General features: G+C 40.7%; 1 protein-coding gene across 1 annotated transcript in view; it reads right to left on the bottom strand.

The window, feature by feature from the left end:
• Window positions 1–12,047, bottom strand: part of TRHDE (thyrotropin releasing hormone degrading enzyme) — a 433,889-nt gene extending 421,842 nt beyond the window's left edge. Inside the window, exon 1 of the mRNA XM_004386459.2 lies at window positions 11,269–12,047. Within this exon, the coding sequence (XP_004386516.2) occupies window positions 11,269–12,047 (779 nt within the window). The remainder of the gene's footprint in view (window positions 1–11,268) is intronic.
• Window positions 12,048–12,408: the final 361 nt, after the last annotated feature.

The following is a 12,408-nucleotide window of genomic DNA, read 5'->3' as shown; positions in this document are numbered from 1 at the left end:
CTCAGGGTTTCTCCAGTCTGTGTCAGGCCAGTAAATCTGGTCTTTTTTGTGTGTGTTAGAATTTTGCTCTATATCCTTCTCCAGCTCTGTCCAGGACCCTCTGTTGTGATCCTGGTCAGAGCAGTCAGTGGTGGTAGCCAGGCGCCATCTAGCTGTACTGGACTCAGTCTGGTGGAGGCCTTGGTAGCTGTGGTCCATTAGTTCTTTGGACTAATCTTTTCCTAGTATCTTGTTTTCTTCATTCTCCCTTGCTCCCAAAGGAGTAAGACCAGTGGAGTATCTTAGATGGCTGCTCACAGGCTTTTAAGACCCCAGATGCTACTCACCAAGGTAGAATGCAGAACACTGTCTTTATAAACTATGTTATGCCAATTGAGCTAGATATTCCCCAAGACCATGGTCCCCACAGAGGGCCTACTATTTTACAGCTTGGTATTGTACTAGAGAAAAATAGGATACTTCTAACATAATTGTATATGCTTTCTTACAGAGAGTTTTTTGAGAGTTATGTTGAAAGTAGCACTGGGCTGCTACATACCAGACTTGGGTAAGCCACTTAACTGTCTGAGCTTGTTTTTTCATTAGTAGAAGGAAGATAATAATGTCTGCTAGGCCCTCCTTATAAAACGGATACAATGATAAAATGAGATAATGTATGGGAAAGAAGTTTTAACTATAAATCTTCATACAAGTATAAGGTTAAAGTGGGAAGGATTCCTAGAAACAGTCCACCTCTCCCAAATTTCTAAGTTGAAAAGGTAGATTCAGTAGGGTTAAGAGATTTATCCAAAGTTACACAATTAGCACATAACTGGATCTAGAACTCACACTTCTTATCTCTGAGTAAAAGCTAATTACATCTCAAAACAGCAAAATTCATTTTAGTCATAATTTATAAACAATGTTTTAATTCAACTGTAGGTAATATAGGTTCTTATTTCCAAATTTGCTAGCATCCTGGTACTACTTTTCCTTATTACTTTCTGCTGATAGTAATATCATTTTCGCTTAATGAGATGTCAGTACCTTTTAGTTAAAATGCACCCATTTACAATTTTCCTTTCCTGTGCTTTTGTCTTAAATAATGCTCTTGAATCTTACCTTTCAACCTTATTAATTAAAATGTCCACTGAGCTTGCTATTTCTCTACTGAGGCAATTTAAAATATACCCACAGGATTTCATATATGAGGAAAAGTGTTCCCTTTCCACTTGAGTATCTGAGAACTCCAGTTCCAATCACTGAACAAATAAATATTGCCTACTATGTGTGAGTTTCTCACTATATTATATATTAGACAGGATTTTTTAAAGGATATGTCCATTGGTTTTTGTCCTTAAGATCTTTGCTAGCTAACTGAAAATAAAAAATATATGCACACTTGAAAAGACAAATAATAATATTAGGGAAAAAGTTCTACAAAAGATCAACAGAGAAGTTGCAATTAGAAGGTATTAGTCTTTAGGTAAAAATCAAAGGTGTCTTTGACATTAAAGAATTAATGGACATGAATTTATCAGATGTAGAAGACCAAAATACCTCTGGGCTAAACTAATAAACCAAATATGTATGCAGAAGAAACACTTTATGAGGTCTTTTTTTGTTTTGTTTTTGTCTTACTTAGTAAGTAAACACACTAGTAATGCTACCAATTTAAATTACTAATTCTCAGAGTTGAAAGGAACTATAAAGATTCATCCTGTGACTTTTTCTAAAATTAATATTCTTAATGAATTCATATACACAGTGTATATCTATGCACGGAGGGCCACCATATATTCTGATAATGTCTAAATGAGGAAATACTAATTTCACAGTCTCGCACCTGAGGATGATTGCAACTGAATTTCAATTCAACATTTAGGAAATCAAAGGAAGTCCCTTGGTACAGAAGAGCAGCTGGACTAGATTACATTTAAGGTCTTTTCCAAGCTTGAGATCCTGTAACTCCAACAAAAAATGGAAATGAAATATTCCTTGAATTTTATGAAGTCCTTTTAAAATGCCAAATTATGCTACCATTAAATAGCTTTTTATTACAAGTTCTATATGCATTTACTCCTCTTAACCATTCGTTTTTTTGAGTGTTCAATACTGGAAAGAAAAAGATAAATATATATGCTTCCTTCTCTCAAGGAGTTTATACTCTAATAAATTAAACATACATCTCAATAGGTATTATACAAAAAGTCATAGCAAAGAGGGAAAATGTATGAAGAAATTACACTCATCTAAAGCAGGGCTTCTCAACCTCAGCACTACTGACATTTGTGGCCACATAATTCTTTGTTCTGGGGAGCTGTCCCATGCATCATAGGATGTTTAGCAACATCCTCATCCTCTACGTACTAGATACTAGTAGTATCAGTTGTGACAATTCAAAAATGTCTCCAAACACTGCCAAATGTCCCCTGAGGGTGAGAATGAAGAAGGGGGGGGGGGGGCAAATTACTTCAGTTGAGAACCACTGGCCTAAAGACCTCAAGACTTTATGAAGGAAGAAGCATATAAATTGGTCTTGAAGACTGCGTAGGATTTTAAGAACGATGGGGAAGTGAGCAAGTTGACTGTAGGAAGCACAGACACAAGGCTTTTTTAGACTCACATATTAAGTTTGCAGCCTGACAGCTATCTTACAGATTCTGGTTATATCAAGTCTCCATATTGCGAGCCCATCTCTAACATCTCTCATACCCTTGATATTCTCCTTTCTAACAAAGAGAGCTGGTTTCAGGCTCAGTCCACTCATCAGACAAAAGCACCTATTGGACTTCAAAATTATAATGTTGTCTTCATCACATATATTTTGTGGTTACCTTCAATTGGTGGAAATGAGATTTCTTTTCTGCTTATTTTCATTAAAAACATCAAGAAGGCCTCTAAAGAGGGCAATTTGAAGAAGAAAACAATGAGTTTGGTTTTTTGAGTAAATTTGAGATGAGACTGAGTTGGTAGCAGGACACCAGTGAGAAGAAATACAAAAAAATTAATTAAAAATAGAAAACATTTCAATATATAGTATGGATATGAAACACGTGTAATACAGCAAAAAACAAAACAGCAGGAAACAGAAGGTAATGAGGACAAGTATTTTGTTGTCTGTTTTTCTTCTGCTTTCTTAAACAAAATCATTCTTATTGGTTAATGAATCTATTACCATAAAACATTACACTTCCAAACATGACATTCTGGAAGTGTCATTCCAAGAATGTCACTTTAGCATAACCAGAAAAATGTGAATAATACAAATGTATTTTAATTCTCTTCTATCTAAAATAAATTAGTTGATTTTCTTAACAACTTGTCTAGTTGACATTTTGGTGGAGCTAAGAAGGAGGGCTTAAAGTTCCGTGTTGCCACTGACGGATATAGAGAATTGATTTCTTCTTATTTCTGCGGAAGTTCACTAGGCAAGCTAGTGTGTCAAGTCATTATGGTAACATTCAGCAGAAGTAATGCATTAATGTTGGTTGATATTGCCAACAAATTACAGTATGTCATACAAAACAATTTCTGCTCCATTATTTTCAGTTTGCCTTTTTATAAAGGTAAAATATGCAGAGGAAACAAACATTTGCATTTAACACTGTTAGTATTCCGATTGATCCATGAGCTTTTGCTGTGAAACTCGCCAAAACCAAGAAAGCCTCCAAATGGCAAGGTGTGTTAGAAAGTTTTCCGTTTTGGCCACATCTATGCATGCCACATGTACAGCACAGTGAAAAATGATCTTTGAACTTACTTCTGAAGCAACTGTAATTTCCCTAGTGTTGCAATAGTTTAAGATTAGTAATAAGAACTTCCAAGACCTAAAGTTCCAATGCAACATCCAGTTACTGTTCAACTGCTTGCGGTACATGGACTAAGTTACAAGGTCATGGAAGTGACACACGTCCCATTTAAAGTGAAGGTTGTTAATCAAAAGTCAAATTATTACTCTATGATGAAAACGTTTTAAGCCAAAATGGGCTGTTGTTTAGACTGTGTATTTTTATGTATACCAATGAGTCATTAAACCTCTGCCATTTCAATAGAGAAGTACTCCTGTTGAATATTCAGTGCTATAAGCAAGCATGTAGTCTATTTTTTTTAAATAATCATTCTAGTAAGCTAAAAACATAATGCAATAATGTTAGCAATGTGTATGTAGGGAATGATGCATCTGTGAATAATTGTGTTATAAAAATAGAGCATAATATTCATTGTTTTCCCGTTTATAAAGTAAATAATCTGATCAAAATGGGTACTGAGTATTGATCACTCTTGATGGAGAATATTATCAACGCACTAAAAAAATTACTTCCATAGGTCATATTATCAGTTTTGGGTAAGGATAAATAAAATAGTTTCCAAGATTTGTTTGTGTTATATTGAAAAAATGTAAAGCATTATGCAAGTATTACAAAGTAATGCTACTGTCAGAACTCAAAGTTTTGGGAACAGTATCTAATGATTGATATGGCTTTGCCTTAGTACTTACGGTTTTTCTACTTGCTCTCCTGGCTCCCAATTACAATCAAAGCATCCTCTTGACCCTTGAGTCACTAGCTCTTACTATTCTCACTGCTGATAGAGAATAGTGCCATAATCAGGGAAGTCGTACACTGCTTTTGTTTTTCCCCATCTCCCCAACACTCAACCATCCTCGTCTCAAAGTGTCTGAACCAAGCATAAGATTTCTCTAGCTGTGAAATGCAACAAATACTCTCTTCTTCTTGATAAAAGAGGTCTGCTTTTTCCTTCTCCATCATTTTAACTCTGCTTAGGGAGCAAAACAGTGGCCGAAGGAATATCCACAGTGACCATATCCTCACTGCATTGCCAGGAAGAAGAAACCTGAAGGCAAGGCCATTCGCCCTACATGACCTATACCAGCTCAAATAGTAGATACCCAGCTGTGGGATAATATAGTGTTATTTAATACCCACAGAAGTACTTACCAAATGCCAGATGCTGTTTTAAGTGCTTTATTTAACTCTCACAATCCACACAACCTGAAGTAAGGTTTCATTATCCCCATTTTGCAGATGAGGACACCAGACACAGATTAGCTAGGAAACTTGGCCAAGGTCATAAAGCTAATAAGTGGTAGAGTCAGGACATGAACCCAGGCAGTTTCTGCTCAGGAGGAGAATGAATGCACAAAACACTCACACCCAATTTTCCATCCTGCAACACAATCAAAACATGGCTTGAATCCATACTTAAAAGAGATAAAAAGTAACCAGCAATAGTAATTTTAAAACTTTTCTTTCCCATCCTCTGAATTGGTTTTTTGGTTTTGGTTTTGATTTTTGAGTTATGCAACCATGGGGAAAGATCTGGATCACTAAACTAACCAAGTCAAAATAGTTGTGCACTGGGAAGAATCAATTCACCCCTGTCCCTGAACAACTGGTGCCAGAGCTCTTTGTACCTTAGTCCCACCCCAGCGTTCAAAGGCTGGGAGGTGCACCTGGAGGTGGAGGCAGGGAGAGCAGAAGGGTGAGTCGAGGCCCCTCAACCCAAATCAGTCCCCACTCAACCTTGCCAGTCTTATTCCACCTTCGCAGCCTCATCACCACCATCCAGCTCTGCCTATTTGTGAATCATTTCAAATTGTCCAGGGAGTATTTTTCATCTTTGTATTCTTCCAAATTTACATAGTAAAATTCTGCCTGTGGGAGACAGCATCCACTCTCTGGTGGTAAAAAGCAGGATTGCATGAAAAACCCTAGTTGAATGTGGCCACTATCATAAATCTGAGAGAATACAAAGGGCACTCAAAGAACTAACTTGATGATGATGATGATGATCTTTACTCTTGGGTGGGAAGATGAGCTTGGAGAGACTGAGAACATTCATGTATTAAAGATAAATTACTTCTTCTTCACTCTTGTTTTGTATCATTCTTTGAAGTCACAATTAAAGAGGTGACTCCTATTCTACTAATCATGTCAACCAAATGTCACCATCCTCAAGCATACAAACCTATACTGTCGTCTCAAGCTCATCCACATACCCATTAACCCCCTTGCCGTCAAGTCAATTCCGACTCATAGTGACCCTACAGGACAGAGCAGAACTGCCCCATAGGGTCTCCAAAGAGCAGCTGGTGGATTCGAATGGCTGACCTTTTGGTTAGCAGCTGTAGCTCGCCGTAGCTCTTAACCACTGTGCCTCCAGGGCGCCACATACAAAGTGGTAAAAATTAGTTTGAGGAAACAAACATATTGTGCAAACCATACAAATATTGGGAAACCAGTAGCAGATTATTTTAGTTATCTAGTGCTGCTGTAACAGAAATACCACAAGTGGGTGGCTTTAACAAGCAAATGTATTTTCCTCACAGTTTAGGAGGCTATCAGGGCACCCACTCTAGGGGAAGGCTTTCTTTCTCTGTCGGCTCTGGAGGAAGGTCTTTGTCTCTTCAGCTTCTGCTTCCTGGTTCCTTGGAGATTTCCATGTGTCTTGGCATCTATTTTATCGCATCTCTGCTCTGCTTGCTCTTTTAATCTCTTTTACGTCTCAAAAGAGATTGACTCAAAAAATACACCCTACACTAATCCTGCCTCATTAACATACAAAGACAACCCATTTACAAATGGGATTATAACTACAGGCATAGAAGTTAGGATTTACAACACATATTTTGAGGGGACATAATTCAGTCCATAACACAGACCCATCTTTGTTTGAAAGATATCCAGAAGAGATAGGCCATGTGTTTGGAGCTGCTCTGAACAAATAAAAAACACAGGCAAACTAATCTAACACTTTCAGGGAAAACGTACACTTTTAGAAAATGTATCCTGGGTGATCAAATCAGAGGGCATAATGGAAAAACAAGGCAAGACAAACACCAACTGTATTACTTTTTCTCACAGAGTGAGTCATTGTTAAACTCACAGGTTGTTGTTGTTTTGTTTTTAATATTTACTAGAGTCGGTTTACTTGTGACATTTTGAACTGTGGCCAAAATCCAGCACTGGCCTCAATCTGGCCACAGGGTTTTGTGTGCCTGAAAGGAAAACAATGAACTAAAGTCTCTTAAGAAATCATTTAAAAGAAGTTTTCTTAAAAACAAATGGTTTCAAAGATTTTTCAATTCAGAGACTTCTATAGAGGGACAAAAGGCCATATACTCCCACTTTCTCATGTAAAAATATCTCTCACCAGAATGAATGGGAAAGATGAGGCTTTTTTCAAGCAGAAAAATAATACAGTGGTTTTCTTATTTTTATTAAATATCATGATTAATTCATTCCAAAAAAAAAGTACAAGGTATCAAACCAGGTACACTAATACCACAAAATATTAAATGCCTACCTATTCAGAGATAAAATCTTTCATACTCTCCACAAGATTTTTGCAAACATGTGGTCTCAATTTTCTTTGAGAACCACAATAATATGTTCTCATTTTAATTGGAGATCACCGTTTCTCTCTAAACAACCTTTTACATAAAAAGACCTTCTAATTTTATTCTGTCTTCTGTCACTTTGGCATGTTATAGACCCAATCAAAGTTTGTCAAAGAAAACCAGTCCCTCTTTTGAAAGTGAGTAAAATGTTCATTTACCTCAGATAAATTTTCTCTTTCAGTCCGACCATCTGGATCTAAATTAAGGTACCCTACTTTGAACATGGGTGTGCACATCATCTGGCTACCCAAAAGCGGCAATTACTTCAGGTAAATGAACATTTTACCTAATTCTAAGCAAGCATATTCTCCTATAGGAGATTATGGCATAAATACACATCCCTTTTATCTGTCTGTTGCATACCTATTTGAGGAAAAAGTGAATATGTATTCTGTCTAGTGGAGATAATTTACTGTTTGTGTGTAAACATTTCAATTTTAAGAAAGTTTATTTATTTGCAATTCTCAACAAGTGATGAGTTTTATTTCTTAGAGACAAATGAGCAACACCCAGTAAAAGGTTTGCCTCAAGTAGGGGAACATCGGGCTCAACATGGACCTTGCCTTCTGACTTTTCTGCATTACAGTATGGGAATCATAAAAGGCAACTCTTCCCTGGAGAACAAACCCAGGCCCCCTCCAATATCTAAACCAAAAAAATAAAAAATCCCATTGCCGTCAAGTTGATTCTGACTCATAATGACCCTACAGGACAGAGTAGAACTACCCCATAGGGTTTCTAAGGAGCAGCTGGTGGATTCAAAGTGCTGATGTTTTGGTTAGCTGTTGAGGTCTTAACCACTGCGCCACCAGGGCTCCAATACCTACTGGAGGATAAAACCTTCCTACAAACAAAGGTATACAGCACAGTGTGGAATCTAACTTTTCTGCCCTCACCAAAATCCCTTCTCTCAAATCTGTAAGGAGTGCATCAAAGAATCAGATGGATTGGGTATAAATGAGTTATTGTTTCCACACAGACTAAGTGGATGAGGTCACAGCATCGCTCTCTTAAGAATTTCAAGTTGTCAGTGTGACCCCAGTAGGCAAATTATTTGTTTTCATTACAGAAATCATTCTATAATTGGGAAAAGTTATGACTAAACACCAAGATATTTAATCATGAATTAAATGAAAATTTCAGAGTTTGCATCTGTGTCCTTTTGGAGATAGGGTTTTAAAATGCCAATTTACATCGCATTTTTGTGAAAAAATTATTACCAGTAAAGTCCAACCCTGACTGAGTTCCTGCTATGGGTCTGTTTAAAAAATCTCCAAGTAGCCATAGTAAGAAAAAAAAAAAAGTTAATATCTCGAATGTTGATATAATTGTGAAACATTTATTAGATTTTCTTTTATCTTATCAACTCCAGTAGAAACATCCAATAAATTACCAAATTAATTATGGTACTGAAGGAAACAAAAAAAGAAGAGTAACTTTCTCTAAGATGCTGCTTAGAAATAAAGTCATCATGTGATCTCCAGAAACACTGAATCCTGCAGTTCTATTGGGGTGCAGAGTTTAGCCACATGTGCACTAGGTTAAACTTTCAACTAAATTATTTACATCTTTAGGGAAAACTGAAGGAGAGCATTTGAATGCAAATATGTACCAGGGGTATAAGAAATTAATTATGGGTCAAGCAGAAACATCTGGTCTTTTTAAGAGTCCTATTAATTTGAAAGCACTGACCAAAACAAGCTCAGTTCCACCAAATACATTTTGGCATGGCTCAAAAAACAGAATTTGTTTTAAGTATTCATTTTACCACAGCAAGATTTATCAGTAGTGATAGCAATTTCCAGTACTGACATTTTGATATAACAATGACACGCAAATTTACCTTCTATGCCTTTCCCCCATATTTGATATGATTGTTGGTTTAAAAAAATGTTTAATCCGCATTACCTAAAACTTGTTAGAGGAAGTGGTGGAAGATAAAATCCATATCTGATTTTAGGATTTAGAAAGTGAATAATTTATACATTTACTTATGGGAGGCTTTAACTGTCATGCAACTACTAAAGCATTTGGGTACTTTATTTATATGAGGTTACCTCATAGCGCTCTATAAATAATAAAACGTTTGTGTACTCGCACAATACGTTGACGTTTTCTCAGCCTCTTAAAAGATAATAGCTCCCTCTGAGAGCTTCCAGGCACCATAAACCCCGGTCTGGGGATCAGAAAACCAAAGTTCAAGGCCCAGTTCTCCACTGACAAGCCTGCTGACATCAAGTGCCCTCGACTGCTGAGTCCCAGTTTTCTGCTGTTGTGAAAATCACTTGGGAACAAGAAAGGCTCTGCTATTGGCATCATTACTAATCTCCAACTCCCTCAAGTTGGTGATTACATTTTTATGTTTGTTCATTATATTTCTAAGTTTCTTGTTTAACTTTGGTTGTTCACCTGCCCTAGTTATTTAATCAGTTACTTTAAATGCAATGAGTCAAGGGAAAGAGCAGAATCACTTATTCATTCATTCAGCAATATATTTGAGAACTTACTACTACTGGACACTCATAAGAGCTAACATTTATGGCAGCTACTCCATATGCCAGGCACAGGGTTAAGTGGTTTTCTGTTGGGTTTTTTTTTTTTAATGCATTTGTTCATGGGCACCTGCAACACTCCTATGAGAGTATAGCATTGTTATTATTATTATTATTATTATTATTATTATCCCCAAGTTAGAGCTAAGAGTATGGGCTCTAGATCCAAACTGCCTGAGTTCAAATCCCTGCTTTGTCAGTTCACTAACTATAACTATGTAATTACAATCAAGTTATTTGACTAACCTATGCCTTCATTTCCCCATCTGTAAAATATAGAATGATAATAGCGCCTACCCTACAGGGTTGTTGTAGTATAAATGAGTTAATATAGGTGAGCAATAAGTAATAGAGGTTATCATTGTCAGGAATTAGAGGCTTAAAAAAATTAATCAACTTCCCCAAGCCTTCACTTGCCGGAGGAGCGGCTGAGATTTGAACCGGTTCTGTTGGACTCTGAAGTCCGATCTCTCAACAACTGGTGAAAAGTTCCACAGCCTCTCAAAATAAAATAATAGAATACTGTCCAAATCTAAAAAGCATCAAAGGCACTCTCTAACAAGGCATTTGAGACTGACTGCTCGTTTTCACTCCCTTCACCACTGGAGTCATTTCCAGGGGCAATAACTCCAGAACAAGCAAGTGGAGTCACCGTGTGTTCCTGGAGAGCTGGCAGCTCCTGGAAGGGCATTTCTCACTGGCATTGGACGTGGCAGCCACCCCTCCCGCCTGCACCCCCATTAGCCTGTCACGGGAAACGTCTATGAATCTCAACTTCCAGTTTGGGAAAACTTTTTGAGGCCAAAGCCACCCTTTGTGCAGCGTTTACCAGTGGACTAAGAGTCAGAGGAGATAGACGTCGGAGGACGATTTTGCCCTGACGTGTTACCGCGATACACTGCTGCCCTGGCCATTAGAGCTCACGTATTTTTCTTTGACTGTAACTTGGCAGCCTTTTGATGTCAGTCTGGCATCGCTCAAATTACACATTCCCCTTTAGAAAAACAGCCACGGGCCCGGCTGACTAAGGAACTTTGCGCGGGGAGGGTTGGGGAGGTCGCGACTAGAGGAGGGGGAGGAATTCATTTTGGGGCACTGGTGAGTGAACTTGGATAGTTGGTAGCAGTGAGAGCCCAGGCATTTGGGAGACCCCGAGGGTTTTGGGGTGATGGTCTTACGCCAACTTTCTTCCTTCCCCCGCCCCTCGCTTCCCGAGGTATCGGAAGCCAGCCTGGTCCCCGGGGATGCCGGCCGCCTAGTGAGTCCCGCCGCCAGGCGGGGTGGGGCGGCGCGGGGCACCGCCTCTCTCCGTACCTTCTCTCCCCGTGGAGTACGTAGGAGCTGCGGAAGAAGCCCAGGAGCTCGTTCTCAATCAGGGCGTTGTAGATGATCTTCAGGTTGTAATTTCTCTGCGCGTCCAATGTCCGATTCAGCACCACCACCAAGACCTGGGTTTGTGGATAGAGGAAAAAGCCGGCCACCGGGACAGCCCCGGCCGCCCGGTCCTCGGCCACCTGCACCTTCTCGACCGCCACCCGGGAGGCGTGCAGCACGACGTAGCGGGTGGCGTTCCGGCACACTATCTCCACGTTGACCTCCCCGGAGAAAGTAAAGTTCTCCATGAAGGCGGTGAGCATCAGATTGTAGTGCAGCGGCTTGAGGTGGCCAGACAGGCGCAGCTGCGTCCACGGTTGCCACTGTTCCCGCTCCTCTTCCGACGGCGGCTGGGCAGACGGGGTACCCGGGGTGGCGTCCTCGCCCGTTTCGGGCTGCGAGGAGTCCTCGCCCGCGTGGTGGTTGCGCCGGGCGGGTCCCGGGAAGCTCGCATTGCCGCCGCGCGCGGGGTAGCCGGCGAGTCCGCCGTCGGCGCCGGGCGCTGCGCTCGCCCCGCACTCGTCGAATCGCAAGCTTAGCAGCACGGCGAGCATGGTGACTGCGAGCAGCGCCACGATGGACACGGCGAAGGCCAGCACGAGCCGCTTGTGCACTGTGATGTGGCGCTCCGTGGTGCGGGGTCGCACTCCCACCGAGTCCGCCCACGGGTCCGAGAGCCCCCTGCCGCCGGCCCGGAGTGCGGCGTCGTCCTCCCCCATCGTGGCGACGAAGGGTGAGCTGCTTTTCTCGGCCCCCTCCTCTTTCTCCTTCTTCTTCTTCCTCTTCTTTTTCTTCTTCTTCTTTTTCTTCTCCTCCTCCTCTTGTTCCCCCACCTCGCCGTCCAGGGCCATCACACTGCCTCCTCCTCTTCCCCCGCCCCCTCCGGCACCCCCCGCGGGCGGGCCACCCGGGCCAACGCCAGCGTAGGCATCAGAGAGCGCACGCGGGCCGAGGGCGCGACGCTAGCTGGTACTCGAGGGATTCTGGCCCAGGTTCTCTTAAGACGGGCTCTGGCCGCTGGCGACGGCAGCCTCGGCTTCCCCCATCAGCCCCTCCTCTCTCCGGACACCAGCGGCCGAG

This window comes from Trichechus manatus, unplaced genomic scaffold (assembly GCF_000243295.1).
Source record: "Trichechus manatus latirostris isolate Lorelei unplaced genomic scaffold, TriManLat1.0 scaffold00164, whole genome shotgun sequence".
Taxonomy (NCBI): Eukaryota; Metazoa; Chordata; class Mammalia; order Sirenia; family Trichechidae; genus Trichechus; species Trichechus manatus.
Note: the sequence above shows the minus strand (reverse complement) of the source record. Positions and strands in the feature narration are given on the sequence as shown.